This window comes from Mercenaria mercenaria, chromosome 16, assembly GCF_021730395.1.
Source record: "Mercenaria mercenaria strain notata chromosome 16, MADL_Memer_1, whole genome shotgun sequence".
In the NCBI taxonomy this organism is placed as follows: domain Eukaryota; kingdom Metazoa; phylum Mollusca; class Bivalvia; order Venerida; family Veneridae; genus Mercenaria; species Mercenaria mercenaria.
Genome location: NC_069376.1, coordinates 52,209,335 through 52,230,396, shown reverse-complemented (window position 1 = coordinate 52,230,396; position 21,062 = coordinate 52,209,335). Strand labels below are relative to the sequence as shown.

The following is a 21,062-nucleotide window of genomic DNA, read 5'->3' as shown; positions in this document are numbered from 1 at the left end:
AATATCGCGTATGCTACCTGTAATCATAATAACGAAATTAAATTGTTTTTTTTTTTCAATTATACATTATTATTGACTTATTTAACAGTATCAATAGACGTCAAAGACATTATTTATGTATCCTATATCGCCTTTGTAGATATGGAAAAATGCATTAGACGTCCTTTTGCAGCTAAGCGGAAAATGTTGTATTTAATATGTGAACAACAGGTAGTAATATTTACAGCGACAATATCAATTAATGTCCATACGATTATAGAAGTGACATACCTCCCACGAAATTGCAAAGTAAGTTTGCAGTTCCAATAGCCAATCCAAGTAGGGCAAAGGCTTCCAGAAACTTGTCACGTTCTACTAAATCGTAAAGAACAACCGGTGTAATTGCAGCAAGATTTCCGTAACCAAAACCATGTACAATGCAGGCAGCAATCATCCAATTATTGAAGGTCTATAGCTTCATAACGAGGGTATGACCAAGGGCTATCAAAGGACAAACGTAAAACATATTGCATATCGCTGGAAATGATCGACAACTTAACCTCAGTACACTGCCAACGATACGGCCGACTAGATTCGCAAATCCAAACACTGAGAGCAGCTGTGTTGCAAACTGTTGTGAATATCCCAAAGATACCATTTGGTCAACCAGGAACCACGGTTCAAAATTTACTGTTAAAGAACATATTCTGTTGAAACATGTACTAAAATGTAGGCAAACACTTTTATTGTGAAGATTTAAAAAGAAAAGCAACATGATTGACTTTGTCACGGGCATACGACGTTTTCGCTCGTGTACATATCTATTTTAATATTTATCTTCAAAAAATGCTCTATGGGATGTGTAAATATTGATTTGAAATTGTGTATACTACATTTTCAACTCGGATGTGCATTTATGCATTTTCTGCTAAATTGATAGTTGTGTAAGCAAAACAAAGCATACTTTTTATTAAATACCCATTGTCAATGTATTTCTTACATATACTAGTATTTTAAAAACTTACCTGTTCCGAATATTATCAAAAGTATTACTATAAATAACCATATCACAGGGTCCGTTAACTGCTCTTTGGCACATGCATCACTAGAATAGCTAACATCTTTATCGTCTTTACTGACAAGTAGGTTGCTTGAATAATAGATAAGAAGCCCACAAGGAACACCGTGCAGAGCAATACTTGCAAGAAGAACAAAGGCCCCGGACCAGTGATAGTAAGTAAGAAATGCTTCATAAACAAGAGGTATTGTCATCTGCCCCAAGCTGCCCGAAACTGTTAGCAATGCCATCTGAAATCCCGGGTCTTCATTATATATCATGCCCACTACCACACACGGGGCTAGAAATCCTATCGAGATACCAGTACCTGAATCAACAAACATATTGTACACAGTTAATGAGGAATACGATCGACAAAGTCGGTATTTATGCAGGAAGAATGAGATTGTGGGCCTTCCTAGCGGGTAAATACAGTGCAGTGTTGCCTAATGTCTAATTTACACACTATTTGCTGTAGGGAAACGACCAAATGCCAATTCATTATATGCTTCAAAACTATCTTTTCACACAAATTTTATTAACTAGCAAAGAAATGTTCCTTTAGTGTCGTGTGGTGGCTGTAAAGTCTCCCCGTACTTGTTTTATTTTCTGTTACATTTGGATCATGGAGAACATTCAAGTTTACTGTTATAAAATTCCGCTTCAGCCGGTGCTATGGGAGAGGAGGGCGGGGGTGCACATTTCACTACCTCTCATGAACAGATTTAGTTAAACCGAATCAGCTGTTAAGTTGTGTTATACGCTCCAAATTATCTTTTCATAAATTGTATTCTGTATATCTATGTTTCGCTAAATATGCAGGATTTCTCACATATCATTGAGAAACAATTTATCCCAAACAGTGATAGTATCGTTTTATTAAAATCAATGTTTGGAGTTAAATCATAAGGGCCTGTACACTCTTTGCCGACATCCAGTAAATGTATGCCTGTTTTGTCGTATTCATTTACAATGCAGGGACATGACGTTTGGCTTTGCGGCGTTCTTCTGTTTGTTCTGTGTTAGAACTCGATAACGCCTTATCCTGTATCATGTTGCCAGAAAGGTCTGTTTATATGCGAATGTTACTTGTGCAAACGGAAAGCAAGCCATTGTTTATCTCGGTGACCAACGAGTATAATAACGTTATAAAGTGTATCAAACGTTCCATAGATATAAAACATGTAACGCATTTATTAAATTGTTTATATGGTTCTTTTATGTGTTGCTTAATTTTCCTGAGGTAAGTACGAAACCTGAAACATTATTATCAATAATAAAAATGTTGCAATTACTTTAACATTGTAGGCGAAACAGACGCCCTGTGTGGGCCTGTGCTGTGAGTAATTAGATATGTCTAAACTAGTGACAAAACACAATTTAAATTAAAACAAATATCGCTTACATTTTATTTCAACCTATTTCTTGTTTTTATATATGATGTGTGATATGGTACAAATAACATAATGTCTAAAGTTCAGCTTAAATAGTGGATCTGATTTTTTTGTTACACTTAAAACACTTTCTGACGTCACACAACATTTGACATCTGTTTTGCATTGAGATAAGTTCTTCCCGTAATAATGTAGGTAAAAACATGATTGATAAATGCTGAAGAGTTTTTTCTTGTTTTTATATATGATGTGTGATATGGTACAAATAACATTATGTCTAAATTTCAGCTTAAATAGAGGATCTGATTTTTATTAGACTTAAAACACTTTCTGACGTCACACAATAATCGTGTATTTGACAACTGTTTTGCATTGAGATAAGTTCTTCCCGCAATAATGTAGGTATAATTGGGGATTAAATATTTATCAATGACTTGATAGGTAGGACTATCTGCAAGAGCATCTACACGGAATACGACGTTTCTGAAAATCTTAAATAATATGCTTCAGAATGGAATGATCAAATCAAGATGTTACATATCAGCAATCAGCATTATTTTTTAAAATTGCTTTTCATAATCTAAAATTTTATATTAGGTACTATCTCTATATACTATCTCTGTATACTATCATTTAAAGACGATATTTTGCATGACTAATGAGCATAGAATTCTTAGTCATAATATGTTGTGATTTTAATGTTGTGACTAATATCTATCACGAGAGATACAAGGTAGTAGTGAAAGACAAATTAAACATACGCAAAATGATATTTTTTTTGTTTTTTTAAGAATGTGGAATGTATCTCACCTAGAAGTGAGACTGTTTCTATATTTTCACAAGTGTGTAGTATTGAGACGAGATGCATTCCATAATTACATATATAAAACAAATTGTCTTATTTTATGCTAATTAGGGAAAACTAACTATAGGAGCGAACAAAAGTCTACGCCATTCACAATGAAGATATAATATTATGTGATATAGATTATCTCACTGATTGAATACAGTATTTCGTCAATTTGCATAAATAAACATTGTAACTTACCAGTTATTACTCCTGTACAAACGATAATTGTTTGAAAATTTCGTGCAAATAAGCTGGTGACGAAACCTAAACATCCCAATAGAGCTCCCACAACCATGCACAAGCCTATTCCGAATCTCTTGACTGGTAATGTCCATAATACACCTAGTAAAATAGAACAAAAGACATAATATAAATGAAACTGCAAACTGCATTTATTCTGCAGTAACTTGTAATAAAATCTGTTAACTGATCGTGTTGTTGTTTTTTTATCAAAATCCAAGGAGTCTGTTTGCGTTTTATCTTTGCCGCTGAATAAAACTTTAAAGTGAACCGGTATAAAATCAGTAAGAAAATGATGTTTGACTACTCTAATGTTGTAATATGATGGCCATGCGCTTTTGACTGTGCTTTTGTTATATATACTGTTGAATCATATATTATTTCCTTGTTTTGATCAAAGTGACTATTTCATTTCATGGGAATAAAATAAACCGATTTCGTTTTTTTAATATAAGAAAGGTTCTACAAAATTATAATTAAGTTCACAGTATAAGGTTAACAAAAAGTTCCTGTTAAAATGACAGACATTTTACCTCCTCCTATACCGATCACATTCAATGTTCCTTGAATTAAAGCACTGTTGAATCTCGAAGTACTGAAAACATTTATAAGGTCCGCATACATCACACTAAATCCGTAGATTAATCCCACTGACACAAAATTCTGAACCGAGCAAACAAATGTGAGTAGGATCCTCCGTTTTAAGCATTCGCATTCCGTCATTTTCTGATGCTGTTATATCATTGCAATACTTTGAACACATAGGCAAAAATTAATTACAGTGAAATGTATTGATTTTAATTCTAGAATATTGCTTGTAGTGTTACATGATGAAATTGCATACGTTATTGGTTGTTGTACTTGTCTTCACGTCTTATAAATAGAATCTGCTATTTTTCTGCTTCTTACAGATTTTACTTTTTTAAAGAATTACTTATAAATAATACACAGAACTCATTGTTTAGGCATAGAAACTGCTCAAGGCTTTATAAGAAATGACCGTTTTAAAGAAGAACAAATAGTTAAAACAGTGTTGTGACTGAAACGTCAGACGGGTTGATTGTTTATTCCCTTATTATTTCTGATGCATTTTGACGGAAGCAATGAAGGGAATAACGATATCCAGACTTTTGCTCTGAAATGTTTGCTTTTCCACACTCTCGACATATGCGTTTAAAAGGCAAATGTATAGTTTTTCTAGTATTCGATGGAAGTTGTAAATAAGGTTGCAGCTCAATATATTGGCTTGCATTGTAGATAAAAAAAATCTGATTCATGTATCATTAGTTACACTGCTTGACGTCTATTGGCCAATAGAAATGCACGAAACTTGTAGGAGGCAAGATAATGATTTATTCTTTACTTCCAGTTATCTATTTATAGGATTTAATAACCAGTATGAACAAGTTAGTCATACTAGTGGTGAAGGATATGTTCCAGTTGTAATATGCCAAAACACTAAGAACCAACGTTTCGTACTTTTAGCAAGATCTATTTTCTGACTAAAAAGGATGAATGTTTAAACAGATATTCATTTTTAGTTGGTTATTAATGATGATTATATTATACACTTACTAAAAGGTTTTGTGGTGTATAATTGTAACTACTGACCAGGGTCCCATACTGTTTTATTATATGACATCAGAAAATCTCATACTTATTTCTTCAAGTTTTGACATTTGCCAACACTATAAATTAGATTTTAAATAGTACACACTTAATGAATCTACAGTTAAATACAGTACAAAGGTGTACTACCGCTAAAACTATTTAATGAGGGATTGGAACATTTAAAAAGATGAAATACATTACCACAGGCTGGACGCTTTAGCCATAACCGGGACTTAAAATAACCTATGGTAATATGGGAACGCTCCTCAACAGGGACATATTTCCCTAGGTTGGCAACCTTGACCATTTTTATATTTGTAATTTATTCTCATTAGACGTCTGCAGATACGTTCGAGACATCATAATTTGGCCATTGTGTTTAGCTTATCAGCTGCACCGTTTAGTGTTTTACTGGTTCTTAAAGACCTTTATACAAAACAAGTACAAACATTTTGTTCCATGGCAAGACGTTTATATATAAACAATGATGAAAGCGCATTAATAAGTGAAATCTTAGTACATTTCAATATATTATATAACGTGCCACTGGTGCAAAAAGAATCCGAAGCGTTTGGTATCTTTAAATGCGTCAAGTGGACACAATTTGCTATAATTTAGGTGGAATGCGCCTAAATTCAGAAGTTATTGGGTTCCGTTTCGACATTTTGTTTAACTTAAAATCCAGCATATTCCTCATATAATGCGTATTTTACATTTTTGATATTTCTGTAACTTTTTTCTCCGCAAACCGTAGACGTCCATTTTTGATGAATCGTGATTTCACGTCCGTTGGACTGTTTTAGTAAATCGTTCTGTTTTAATCTTGTCTAATGTAAAACCCGAACAATATAATTTGACTAAAAAGTAATATGATAATGAAAATTTATTTAATCGCAATGCGTATTTGTTTCTGTAAATCTTCACTTTTAAGATAAACTCTACTTTTAGATCAAAATAGCCTTTAAAACTCTGTTACCGTGGGCGAATTTATTACGCTGAATTACATTACTCTACTCCTATCCAAGATAAAAATACGTAATTAAACGGGTTCTCGTATGTCTTGTGATCAATTATTAACCTATTTTAAGAAGAATTTAGTCAAAAGAGTCCTTTACAACTTTACAAGGATTTCTTGAATTACCTCTAAAGTTCATGATTATACATGATTGATACACACGACATTAACAAAACATTTACAAAAATAATAAGAAAAATTAAAAGCCCTTATATCGTTATGTTGGAATAAACATCATAAATTTATTTATTATAAATTTTACGCTTTGGAAATATTTCGATTGTTTCAAGAGTAGTTAGACACCCCGATTCCAAATAAAGTACAGCCACGGGGAAACAGAATTTATATTCATTGTGCGGAGGCTGTTGCTCTGAAAAGGTTAATTTATTAACAACGCTAGATAGAAACACCATCCTTTACAAAGAGTTTAGCTCTCCAGAGATGTGTTTTAAGAAAGGTTATCCTTGTATTCATAGACACATAATAGAAACATTTTCCTAATATTACAGACCTATCAAACATAACAAGTACGAGTAAATACTCTGCTAAAAATGATAAATATTCCATAAAAAAAAAAAAAGAAAGAAAACTGTTTGTTTGTTTTCTGTTACGATAGGCGGTTAACCTAACCAGTGTTCCTCAACAGGTAACTTTCAACTTCATCACATAAAATCGGAGGTGGAGGACGAATGATTTCGGACAGATACCTTCTACCAAATTGTCACGCCCTACCCAGGGATCGAAAAAGTGATTCATAGAACTGAGCTAAGCGGATGGGGTAAAAGAAAGAAACACAGAAAACAGTGGTTGTGATGGAAACTCGCTGTAACTCATCAGCGGTTAAACATTTATAATTCTATGTTGTAATTATCTATATGAGCGACTCAAGAATCGTAACTTTGTACGTAGGACCGACGGCTCAAACTTGCTAGTCCTGGTTTCATATTTACGAGATACTAGGATTTGTACGAGTATATGTTTATGTGTAAGATTTAATTGTTTATTTTTTTTTTTTTTTTGATCAGCGTCTGAGATGTCAACATTCAGAATGTAACAATTTTCAAACAATTTAGCAGTTCACTCATCAGAATTTTATAAAGCTACGCTTATGCGTTAATGTAACTGTAGGATAGTATTCAAAGCGAAACCTCTTATTGAGCCGTGTCATGGGAAAACCAACATAGTGCATTTTCGACCAGCATGGATCCAGACCAGCCTGCGCATCCGCGCAGTCTGGTCAAGATCCATGCTGTTCGCTAAGGGTTTCTCTAATTACAATAGGCTTTGAAGGCGAACAGCACGGATCCTGACCAGGCTGCGCGGATGCGCAGGCTGGTCTGTATCCATGCTGGTCGCAAACGCACTGTGTTGGTTTTCTCATGGCGCGGCTCATATCATGATTGTCCTGGAACTCATATCTCAAATAGTGCCCTTTGCTATAAAATTTCAAAATACTCTTAACTAGTAAAACCAAATCCCACCGTCAAAATAAGTGAACATTTGCGTGGAGCGGATAATAACCGGAAGAGACCATGGAAACTAATCTTATTGTGATATGTTACTAGGCTGGAGAAGTAAGAAACGAAATAGTAAAAATGTATGACATTGGGATGTGCGGGCGGGCGTGCGTGCGTGTGTGTGTGCTTATGGAGGAATAGGAATAATATCAAAAAAAAGCACGAAACTATTAAGCTTTACTCTCGTGAAGGGCAAACTCAAAAATATATGAAACTGCTGTATAATACTTATCTATGATATTTTACAATAATTGTGCTTTATCTTTTTGTTTCAAATGTGAAATCTCCGAACTATCTACACAATTGCATATGTATGAATTCTTCATTTTGGCAGTGCATTACAACGGAAAACTTGTTAATTGGTACTTTGAATAAGAAAAAGATGAAAACATAATCATTATTATATAGAAATTGTGTGGCAATTGGTCCGCTGATGCGTCAAGTATGGTGTGCTGTGTGTTGTGTGCTTGTCACCTTCCGCTTTCAGCCTCCACCGCTTGCTAGCCTTCTGGTGAAAAAGGAGCCGAGTGCGTAAGTCTTCCCTGCCAGTGCATAGCCTCTCTACGGACAAGCCCTTTTACAGTGCCTCCGAGTTGGCGCCACGCGGTAACTGAGCACCTTGCGACCTCAGGCAGAACTGCAGGGGACTCGGAGGAGGTCTGCCCCCAGACATGTGGCATGCCAGGCCCACCGGTGTGTGGACACGCCCTGATGCCTATGAACAGACCCCCAGCTATGGGACAAATAGCTCCTGTGTTCCCAGGATAGGGTTTTTAACTCGGAACTAAGGGTGAGGTAACCTCGAAAGAAACCTAGAGAGTTGAAGACAGAGGTGCTGGGCCATTGGCACTCTCTTAACGAACCACAGCACCATGCAATATCGCTATGTCTAAACAGCCACCCGGTATTCAACAACGTGGTGCTGAATCTCTGAGGTCCCTCCAGACTCTGAGCCTCGACAGAGTCCACCCACAGCTACTGGAAGTCCCTCCTTCAATCCACAACATGCAAAGAGAAGAAGGAGAAACATACCAAGGAGAAGAACCAATCCAGGCTGATGCATTGGAATGCGGATGGTGTCTTCAACAAGAAAGCTGAACTTGAGCATATCCTCCATGAGAAAGACATCAATGTCTGTTGCATTCAGGAAACTCACCAACAGTCAGAGAAATCCTTCAAAGTCAGAGGATACCAGTGTTTCCTCTGTGGCAGAATTGGCAGACGAAAAGGAGGCATCATGGCATTGGTCAGGAACAACATCAGCGCTGTCCAGACCAACACGCATATGGATGACTCCGAGTTCCAAGTTCTGAGCCTCAGAAAGAACGAGTTCAGTTTGAAACTTATGAACATATACTCTCCAAGTGACAAAGCTCTGTCCCTTGACAAAGTTACAACTAATGAAACCAGGTTCATCATTGTAGGAGACTTTAACAGTCACTCACAAAGCTGGGGATATGACCACCTGGATAAACATGGAGAGGAAGTAGAGACCTGGCAAGATGATAACAAGCTAAACCTCATCAACAAAAAAACAAAGAAAAATATCAAACAGGGAATGCCACGCACCAAAAGCGCAGCCTCCTCAAAACGAATCCCCCAGCACGCAAACGCGTGCACCACACACACACACACACACACTCAAGGCTTACACATCAGGATAAAACGAACAACACACACACACACACACACTCAAAGCCAACACAAGAGGATGAAGGCATTCGGAAGAGCCTCACACTTGCTATGATCAATGAAGACTATCCTCCGGAATTATGGTCTCATGTCTATACAGACGGATCAGCCACATGCGCCGTCAAAGATGGAGGAGCAGGAGTTTTCATTCAATACCCATCTGGCAAGAGAAAAACACTACATGCAGCCACAGGAAAACACTGCAGCAATTACACGGCAGAGATTGAAGCACTCATGAAGACCGTCTCAATGGTTGAAGACTCGGCAGAAGAAAGCTCCTCAGTCGTCTTTCTCACAGATGCACTGTCTGTCATGGAAGCTCTGATCAACAATAAAGCTCCGCAGCTAGCCAGGAGAATGCAGAGCCTGAGTATAACCTGCAAAGTAGCACTTCAGTGGATTCCATCCCACTGTGGACTTGCAGGCAATGAAGAGGCAGACAAACTGGCTAAGCTAGGAGCTCAGTCAGAACAACCAACAGAACCTGTGAGTTACAAGGAGAAAGTCACCATCATCAAGGCGCTAACGAAACCAAGGATGGAGGAAGATGATTTTCATCTCCTTGATCGGTCTGAACAAGTGATGATGGTCAGGCTCCACTCAGGGCACAACAAGCTCAATGCTCACATGTACAAGAAACACAGACTGACATCATCGCCAACTTGACCATGTGGTGAAGAAGATCAGACTGCGGAGCATATACTTCAGAGATGTAAATGGCATGACCAGGTACGAGCTGCGACTTGGCCGATAGATACCTCAATCCACCAGAAACTGTATGGAGGCATTGAGGATCTTCGGCAAACCACAAGTTTCATCGAGGCTACTGGTCTGACAGTGTAGACGCGAACGACAAGAAGAAGAAGAAGAATCATTATTATATAGAAAATATATTTAAAGCGATTTTCGAAATGGCTGAATTATGATGTCTCGAACGTATCTGCAGACGTCGAATTATGGTACAAAATTTACGCATGGGGGTGGGGGAAATAAAATCACATGTACCGAGAAAACTAAGTCGGTGACCCCCCAGTTTTATTTGTGTTTTGGACTCGGTATACATTTTAAACACCGTTTATTGAAAAAAAATCAAAAATTTAATTCAGGGATTTTTTAATATGGTGATTTAAAGCCGTAAAATGCTGCGAAACTGAACGTCAATTTTTAGTCAAAAACGGCAATTTTCTCTCAATTTTTCAAATATTTGTCGCTGTAAAACAATGGTTTTTACATCACCACAAAGGAAAAAATAATTCTCGTCGAATAATGTATAATTTAAGAAAATGTGTTGGCTGGTGCCGTTGCAGTACCCGTAACAGTTGACAAGGATACGCGGCAACGTCAGTTTCAAAAACGGGCTTTGGTGGTCAACTTTGACGTCTCCTGTATAAAAACTGGTTACACATGCAAAATTTCAAGACGCTACTCGAAAGTTCGCAAAGTGTCGTGTTCTACCATAATTCAAGTCTTTCCTGCTGGTTACGTCTTCGCATATAATATGCAGCGATTATAGTAGAAATACTCATGTACACACTGACTCCACCTGCAATATAGAAAATTAAATCATAAGTCCCAAGAAGATCCTTTATCATACCTGTAAATTAAAGCAATGTACTTTATAAGCAACAGATTTTTCATGCTTGCATTTTTAAACAAAAGATTGTTTCATTTCAAGTTTTATACAACATATGGCTGCCAAACTAAATTTTAATTGTTTAGACTGAGTATCTGATATATTGTTCTTGATCTTGTTTATACGTATGAAACCTTGTGTCAGTATGAGTTTGTATATATCGAGTGTTAAGTGTCGCCGGCACAAATCAAGTTATAGTATGCAGAGGCAGATCTAATGCTAACCGTTCAAAATGGTGGCGCTGGTGGTCTCTCAAGTATTACCACCGAGCTTCCATAAGTCGGCTAGATAGTTTCATGAAGCACTACCATAGCGTTAGAAAAATAATACATATTATCGTTGCCTAAGCAACATAATACATTCGAAAAATGAACGAACACTCACCTCCTAACAAAGGACCAAGCCCGTCACCAATTCCATACATAACGTTAACCATAGCCATTCCCTGCGGATACCTGTCGAAGCCGGATGCTTCAAACATTATAGCAGGAGCCTGAGCGGCAGTGGTGCCCATAGTTATTCCTATTGCCAAACATGCAAGAATAAGAGGAAAGACTTCTCTTACATTTGGGAACAATAAATGGATGGCGGCCGTCAAAACGCATAAATAGATCCAATGATAAACAGTTGGTGTTTTTCTGAAAGAAGATATGCCAACTATTAGTGTACCACAATTTGTTTAGGTAGCCTTACATAAAAATATAATGTTCATCTACAGAAGAAAACAGGTTTGCTACAAACCGATAGAAGTCAAGCATGTTTTGTGAAAACCTTTGTGTGTTCGCATATATCAAAATACGAGAACCTTTTCCTATTTCGCCTGCAACAGTTTGATATTTGTGATAAATACGTATTATCAAAGCAGGTATTTCAAGTTTAAGAATATCTAAGACGGGCCTTTGCAAGTCTTAAAAAAATTACTAGCACTATATCCTATACTGACGTGCATTTCAATCGAATGGCTGACCCAATGATTCGACCAATCAGATTGCCAAGCCCAACAGCGGAAACCATAAATGAACCTGATTCCCGTGTAAGTCCTATAGACACAGCGTGATCTACGATGAACCAGGCGTCCACATTTGCTTAATAAAACAATAAGCTTTCATGTTATGTTATATAAAGAAGGAAGTTGTAGACTATACGCAGGTTAAAACCAAGATTACAGTTACGTAAGCTTAACATGTTGTTGAAACGCCTTTAAATAAAGTAAATATCGAACGGTGTAAAAGAAATTCCTGTCAAAGCCAGCAGAAAGCAGTTTGACCATAAAATCCTAATTAGATAGTCCGTCTAAAGAGAAACGTCACAAAATGCACTTGCTCTTGACGACTTATTATTTTGATCGTTTCCTTTGTAGAAAAAGTCCCGTGAATAGTGTATTATCAAACCGAATTGCAAACAATTAAGAGATAAACCAGACAGAAGAATGAAAGCCCCTGACCAAAAATATTGGGATATAAAAATTTCAAAAAAAGAACGGAACGGTAAATTGTCCTAAACTTGTCCCACATGTCATACTAATCAAATAAAATCCTGGATCCTTATAGAATAATAAGCTTATTGTTAGATAGGAAGCAAAATAGCAAACGCACATTGCTAGTCCTGAAAAAAAAATAGATACATGTATTGTAACACTCAAAATAGTATAAGGTCAAAGAAGAGAGAAGTTGATTGTATGATGACAAGGTGTTAACTAATAAACATAAAAAATGAATAAGCGACCGTCTAGGATTTTTAAAAGATCTAAATGCTGTTATTCAAGCATTACAGAAACGATTTGATTTTGCAAAATAATTCATGCAACAATTTCATATTTTAATGATATTTTCATTTATGCTAATGTTAATTTTACCATTTTTATTAATACAATCAGGAAGTTATTACTCATAACTTTGTTGAAGGACCGCCACTTTATTTTTGTCGAGCCCGCTTGCGGAAGCAAACACATAGTTGTCCAAATCGCTTTTCGGTGTACGTGCGCGCGTGCGTGCGTACGTCAGTGAGGATTTGTTTGTCCGGACCATAACTTTGACATGCATGGAGCAATTACGTTTATATTTGGCATGAATGTTAACCTCAGTGAGACGGCGTCTCCTGCGCAAACCTTAGGTTCCTCTCTTAAAGGTGAAGGACGCAGTTGGAGGTCAAATATCATGTCAGATCTTGTCCGGCCCATAACTTTGACAGGAATTGAGGAATCTTGTTTATCTTTGGCATGACTGTTAATCTCAGTAAGACGGAGTATCATGCGCAAACCCCAGATTCCTATCTCAAAGGTCAAGGTCAAAGTTGGTCAAAGGACATGTCAGATCGTGTCCAGCCCATAACTTTGACATGCATTGAGGAATCTTATTTATATTTGGCATGAATGTTTAATTCAATGAGACGGAGTCTATCTCAAAGGTAAAGGTCACATTTTAGGGGTCAAAGGGCGGGCTCGACTTGTTGCCCGTGGGCATCTAGTTATCATTCTCTTGATGGTTCATATTAAGGTAGTTATGTACGTTCGGATCGATTTTTTTTTCTACAATGTAGAAATTGATTAAACTCTGATTTTTCAAAACTGCAGAATATACTAAGAAACTTCAGCAAATAAAAAAGATAGGGTCGTGTGCTTGATTTTTTGATAGACTGATTTGAAAAATTTGGAGCTCACGCAATTTTTCATAATGAAAGTCTATGAGAAAATCATAACTTTCATAACATTTTCGAGAATAGAGATTTTTCTACAATGTAGATTTAAATGAAACTTTTCACAGTAAATAAACACATGGCCTATAATGTGAAGAAATACAACGTATAGCTTCCTGTCCTTATGTTTGAAATATTTGACTATGATTAAAGTGAATCGCACATTTGATGCTGATTATAAGATATTATTTTGAATTATTTAACGTGTCAGATGTTTTAATATCATATTTTAACTTTAGAAAGATAGTAACAGTTAATCGATAAAATGATTTTCATTTCCGTACGCCGAATCCAGGCTTTATTCTACGTTTTCCGGATAAATGACGTTCCGCAATCAGTTCCAGTTTATCAAACGTGCAGAGCTGACTTAAAAAGATAATTTTCTTCGGACTTTTTTCCTAATATGTTATCCGTATAGTTCCAAAACAGTACATTTTATTTATATTGTGTATGACATATTCGGTCCTTTAATATATATATACAAATACATGCGTTGTTTAAATAATTCTACCTGTTAGAACCCCGGTGAAACATATTATCAGACCAAGTCCATTTGCAAAACAGCTGACAAATAAACCAATACTGCTGATGACAGATGCAACAACAATACAAATTCCTGGCCAGTACTTTTTGATAAAGCCGGCAAACAAAATACCTAAAGCCAAAGTTTTAAAACCAAAGTGAAATAAACGTTACTGTATCATTCAAGCTAGGTACTTAAGATACATTTTATCGGCTAAACTCGGACCTGTACGGCGAAACTACAATCTAACATACGAGGGTCATTCTAGAAATAAAGACAACTGTGCTGGAACATGGTACACGGTCTGTGTACATACTTCAAATTTAGGTTATTCCTTCAGAGTATTCGCCTTTGATTCTAAGCTCTTTCGCAGTTGAGAAATTTCAGTGGTGAACGCTGCAGACTACACCTCCTCGGTATTGTTTTAAGTAACTGAAAAAATAACACTCCCAAGTGCTTTATTCGACAAATGTTTGAGAATAAACAGCATCTTTTTCAGCTTTGGAAAGAGAAAAATGCCACAAGGACATACATCTGATGAATAAGCAAGACGATTGACTTGTACAATGTTTTCATCTGTGAGCCGCATCGTTGTAATGGATCATCTGGAGACCGCGAAAACAAGTCCCTTGGCGCATGTGTGTGTGTGTGTGTGTGTGTGTTTTCGTTTTACATTTTCCAGTACTTTGTCTCTAAATATCTTTCCAGTGACTGACTTTCTTGACGATGTAAGAATTTATACAACAGTACCTAGTGAGTAAAAGACAACGCTGTTGCTCACAAGTATATCTAGGTCTCAATTTTTGTTAGGAGCTGTGACATTGTGCTATCATCTAAATTTGAGAATATTCTAAACGTTCCTTTAGCACATTTGACCCTATTGACCCTTTGCTCCTCGGTCAACATGTGAGGCACCCATTGGGCACAAACCTTCTTTTAACCCAAGTGCTTGGTGAGAATCTCATGAGGTCTCTTCTTTAAGATGCCAAGAATAGACGCTATCTGGTACGTGTACATGGCGTCTTCATAAATCAGACGTCTTACAGCATGTATTTTCTTATAGTATATGATTACACCTTATACGAAACTAAATATCTCCAAACAGTACTGTATTTTTGAATAAAAAATGCAGGATTATAGAGGAGACATTCATGCATCAACCGTGTACAACATGAGTTTCTTTCTTGCATGTCAAACCTCTACGGGAGCGCGCAAATGTCCTTATTTTAAGAATGAGCCTCGTAGCATGTTTATATAATTATACAGATCCGTATATATAAACACAAATTAGATTTAATGTCATTAAGAACGAGAGATGTGAAAGGAGTTGGTTCTACTTTTACAAACCATGTGATCAAAACTTAAGACATAGTTATACTAAGCCGGTGTAATGAAGTATTTCGACCCCCATAGAATAATGACCCCCCGGTCATTATTCTATAGAAAAAGTGACCCCCCGGTCATAGTATTATGACCTCCAGATCATAGTACTATGACTCCCCCACGTGAAGTAAACTGAACCTCACGAAGAATATTGACTCCCATAAAAAAACGACCCCCAGTCATTTGGTCAAATGTAGTGATAACTCATGTATCTAAGGCCTAATTGCTGCATTTTATGTCCCCACTCGGGGGAGGGGGGGGGGGGCATATAGATTTGCCCTTGTCCGTCCGTCCGTCCGTCCTTCCGTTTGACCATTAGCCCCAGATACCATCACATGACACAGAAATCAGAGCATTCCGCAACGGGAAAAGGGATTCTATTTCTAGACGCTGTATCTTGGTGTATACAGTTTTTTTCAGGAAAATAACAATTCACAAAACGTTCACAAAATACACCAGTGTCAATAATCCCTGCAAACTTCGGTAAGAAAACTGCACAAGAAACTGCTAGCATAGAACTTAGTATTAATAGAAGTTGCAATACTTAGCAGTGGCAGTAAAGTACGGTAGCGGCAACAACAGAAAGTAGTAGTAGCAGTAGTAGTAGTAGAAGTAGTAGTAGTGGCAGTGGTAGTGGCAGTTGCAGCAGCAGCAGCAGCAGCAGCAGCAGCAGAGGAATAAGTGACAGCAACAATAGCAGCAGGAGAAGAAGAGGTAGATGTACAAGACGTATTAGTGGAAGCAAGTATAGTAGTATCAGTAGTAGCAGTTGTAGTAGTAATAGTAGAAGTAGTAGTAGTAGTAGTAGTAGTAGTAGTAAAAGAAGAAGTACATGCAGTAATTACAATAGAAGTAGCGGCACCAGTAGTAGTAGTACAATCAAAATGTTAACTATTGGCAATGGAGGGTATTAGAGTTGTAGATCTAGTAAAATTGTCCGTTAGGTTTGGTGGGGATCACTTTTTAATAGATATTATCGTCGAAAGTCTTTTTAGGAGCCGGTGTTTTACACGGAAAGAGTAACTTTTTTAAATAGAATAATGTCCGGGAATCGATATTGTATGAGAGTTCGAATGTAGTAATTTCGGCAGTGAGTATTTTACATGGAAGGAGTCACTTTTTCTATAGAATAATAACCGGGGTCGTTATTCTATGAGATTCGAAAGGAGTCATCTTTAGGGAGTCAGTATTTTACTTGGAGGGGTCAGTTTTTCTGTAGAATAATGACCGGGGGGTCGCTATTCTATAGAGTTTTCAAAGGGAGTCAGTTTTTTATAAGGGGAGTCAATATTTTACAGGAAAGGAGTCACATTTTCTATAGAATAATGACCGGGGGGTCGTTATTCTATGGGGGTCGAAATACTTCATTACACCGGCACTGTATGAAACATTTAAACCATTTTCTGTGCTTTATGTTTAGGGGACAATCATTAAAATAATCACAAAGAGCTCCAACTGATAAGCCCATATTAAGGCTTTGTACTAATGCTGCATCAGCCCTCTTTGCATCAAGTATCACCACAAGCTCGGCATACATACCGCTCAAGCCAAACCCTATACCATTGCATATAAACAACTGCATTACGCAGGACAACATGACTAACAGTTTTCTTGCTTAAGATGCCGCCTTAGGATGTCTGAAACAAACTATAGGTCCGTGTAAAAATTCATAATTTTTCACATACTCCTATGTCGGCTAAATAATAATAACATAGAAAGACATATATTATCTTTGCAAAAGAATCGTGAAATTGCTCTATGAATTCCTTCATATGGCTCGAAGTGACAAATCACTTTAAAATGACCAGTCATTACCATAATTTATTGATCCTCAATTCTAACCGAGAAATTACCCAGTTCGTAATCCTCTTTCCACTGATCGTGATGAAGATAAAAGCCTGGTCTTTTCCGTTTGCTCCAAATGTCTTCTGGTTTCAGCTACCGGGTCTTCTTTTGTGTTCATTGCGCTATATCCACTTTAGTGCTTGGGTTTTGTTCCACTGATGAAATAATTATTGTTGTATTTCTTACCGGTTTACATTGCACGCGAACAGTTTAAACCATGGATCATATCTGAATATTTTACCCAGTGCTGAAATAAAGATAGTCATGAAATTTTATGACGACGCATTTATTAAGTGAAACAATGTTCGAAGTTAAGGAGTCTACTTTCAACAGTAACTATGATCAATACAATACTGCACAATACTAACTGGGACACCATAATAGACAACGCTGACCTTAACAAAGCCACTGAAGACATCATACGCAATTTTAACTGCAGCCCAACAATCAATTCCATATAAAACAGTCACAATAGGACAAAACGACATTCCTTGACTAAATAATACAATAAAAAAAGGCTATTAGGAAGCACAAGAAGTTACATAAAACAGCAAAAGCGACTTCACACTAAACAAGTTTGGACTTTAAAACAATACGCAACGAGGTAAAACTCATTGAACAAATAAACTCAGACACAATAAAAGCGACACTCTGGTTCAAAACTGCTAAAAAACTAACAAACAAAACAACAGCTCAAACAATTATAAACTACAAGACCAAAATACACAAGCATCTACAGACCAAGAAAAGACAGAACTTCTTAATCGCTTCTTTTGCTCACAATCAACCATAGATGACACTAACAAAACGTTGCCACCATGCCCATCCTTTACTACAGCTTCCCTATCAAATAGTCTTATAACACCAACAGACGTCTCTGATGCTATATCCCTCATTGATCCATCTAAAGCATGTGGTCCTGATTTCATCAGCCCAAAACGTCTTCGAGAAGGTAAAGCAGAAATTTCTGAACCTCTTTCACAGTTCTTCAACAAGTTATTGACGCATGCCTTCTTCCCTTTGTCCTGGAAACTAGCAAATGTTACTCCAATTTTTGAAAAATCATATCCCTCTAAACCTTTGTAATATCGACCAATCTCCCTTCTTAGCTGCATAGGCAAACTTATGGAACGTTGTATTTACAAATATCTTTACAACTATCTCACTCAAAACAATCTCCTTAGTTCTCTTCAATCAGGCTTTATCAAAGGTGACTCTACAGTGAACCAACTGGCCTATCTTCGTAACGACATCAGATCCCTTTCTAAATTCCAGTTTGTTTAATTCTGCTCATTGTTTTCTCGTTCAGGGCAAACCCATTATTTTAACTGAGGACCATACGCCGCTTTTCATGGAATTACATGCAAGTGTATCATTGAAGGTTCCATGTACACCGCCGTATGAACACATCTCCGGATGTCTCTAAATTATTTTTATACTTTTAGCATGTGTAAATGTTGAGTTATGCTCAACCCGGGGCTAGAGGGCGTGAACGGTAGCATGCATTTCCTCTACCGCCCATGAACAGGCACAATCAAACCGAGCCTGCAACATTTTCGTTTTTGTCCTGTTGAGCAACCTGTGGAGTTTCCATTTTTTCTTATCGTTTTCAAAGCTAATAGGAATATATAAAAAAATCTAACATTTCATATTTTTGCTTACATCTTGCAATATTATTATGTTTGCAGCTGATATTTTAACACACACGTTTATACTTTTTTAAATAACTGTTTTTAGATATGCTTTACATTTTACATGGATGTTTTTAGATATGTTTTACATTACTCACAGTGTTCTTTACATTTTACATGGGTGTTTTTGGGTATGCTTTACATTTTTACATCAATGTTTATGCATTACAGTTGGCGTTTGCAATATGACTTCTTCTCGGCGATATATGACCATTTTGTGTCAATTCGCCGTAAAACCCAACTCACTCACTCACTCCATTTTTTCTACTTTGTTAGATTCAACCCATCAAAAAACAGAATCAATGATCTATTCAAGAAAACTCTCCAACCCCAATCATCCCCAAATATGTATGAACAATATACCAATCACTGAAATGACTGCACATAAACATCTTGGTCTCACCTTCTCCTCGGATCTAAAATGGTCCTCACATATATCTATCACTTTGGAAAAAGCTTGGCAACGAATTGGAATTATGAGATCTCTTAAATTTCTACTGAATCGACATAGTCTCAAACGAATGTACTTTTCATTTATTCGTCCTATCTTGGAATATTCTGATGTTGTTTGGGACAACTGTACAGAAGCTCAAAAGAACAAAATCCAGGCCGTCCATAACGAGGCTGCTCGTATAGTCACCGGTGACACAAAACTCTGTAACATCCAGAAACTCTTATTCGATCTCGGTTGGGAACCTCTGACGGCACGACGAAGAAACATCTTTTTGTTTTGTTCTATAAAATGGTCAATGGAGCGGAATTCATATCAGTTTTAAGTAGCTTGTTTTCCAATCCATTCGATTAATATTTTCTTTGTTTGTTTGTACTATTTTGATTGATGTATATTTTAATCAAACTTTGTTAACTTAAATGTATTACTCGTGTTTGTAATTATGGAAATAAATACAGTTTAAACCAAAAGTAACAAAACATTGCTCATTATAACACTGATATTTTGTTTATGTAAACATAAACAAGCACTCTAAATGTTTAACATTCTTGTCACGTTTCATCCTATTTTATGACATTTGTTTTATTCATTAACGACAGAAAATAGGCAACAACATATTGTTAATGTCCTAATTTGTTTTTTTATTTCTTGGGATGTATTATTATACATTAATTAACTGACATTGACGAGTCTGAAGCGGTTTTTAGCATATGCATAGCCCGAGCGCCAGTATAGTCTTAGGAATGCTCATAAACATGTTGTAATGTTACTGCCTTTTAATAGTTTTTTATCATATTCCTAAAAATAATGATTACTCGATTTTTTGAATCGGTTACTCACATAAAATATCGATGTAAACGAAGCAATGACACTGAGTAAAGGGACGCCACAAATGATGCCACACATCTCTGACGGTCAAGTATATGCTCGCGTCTGGTTATTAACCTGGTTTACAGGATTCTGCAATGTGCAATTTTGTTAATGATTATAACAAGTTTAAAATAATTATTTATATAAAGTTAAAATACATGTGCTGCAAATAAAACATTAACAAATAAGGCCACGAAAATAAGTTTGCTACATTGTAAACAGTCGTTGATTATATCGAATGTCAAATAAATTCAATGGAACGTGCGATAATAAACATTCATTTGTCACAAACGACTTAGTCACCTGTTTTTTTATCATTTGCTCAAAATAAAAAATATATTAATGGTATCTTTAATGTATATAATTTGTAACTATGGTAATCCTAACCCTAACCTTATAGTCAGTATATTATACATATTATACACTAAATGCTTGCGGACATGCAATAATTTGCGTATTTCTGCCGTAAGCTCCGATGATAATGATTTTGTGACATGCGCAGAACGACCGCTCCAGGCCTGTAGTGAGCAACATCAATTCCAAATATTCTGCTGTTATACATACCCGTATGTGTTTATCAAAGTGTTTTCGTATGTTATAAGGTGAAAACTGATACT

The 21,062-nt window shown here is 36.5% G+C and overlaps 2 protein-coding genes across 3 annotated transcripts; both read right to left on the bottom strand.

Moving 5' to 3' along the window:
- Window positions 1–276: 276 nt before the first annotated feature.
- On the bottom strand, window positions 277–3,867 carry LOC123540864 (monocarboxylate transporter 13-like). The gene is made up of 2 exons (XM_053527084.1): window positions 3,479–3,867; window positions 277–1,364 (listed from the first exon to the last, which is right to left on the bottom strand). The coding sequence occupies exons 1-2, from the start codon at window positions 3,573–3,575 to the stop codon at window positions 985–987; spliced, it is 477 nt and encodes a 158-aa protein (XP_053383059.1). The 5' UTR covers window positions 3,576–3,867; the 3' UTR covers window positions 277–984.
- Window positions 3,868–10,360: 6,493 nt separating this feature from the next.
- On the bottom strand, window positions 10,361–17,660 carry LOC123540869 (monocarboxylate transporter 10-like). Of its 2 annotated transcripts, none has more exons than XM_053527081.1 (3): window positions 17,442–17,660; window positions 11,373–11,626; window positions 10,361–10,949 (listed from the first exon to the last, which is right to left on the bottom strand). In XM_053527081.1, exons 1-3 carry the CDS (start codon window positions 17,549–17,551, stop codon window positions 10,807–10,809), a joined length of 507 nt encoding a protein of 168 aa, XP_053383056.1. In that variant the 5' UTR covers window positions 17,552–17,660; the 3' UTR covers window positions 10,361–10,806. The 2 variants fall into 2 exon arrangements, with proteins under 2 accessions (XP_053383056.1, XP_053383058.1); XM_053527083.1 differs by having other exon boundaries at window positions 10,371–10,898.
- Window positions 17,661–21,062: the final 3,402 nt, after the last annotated feature.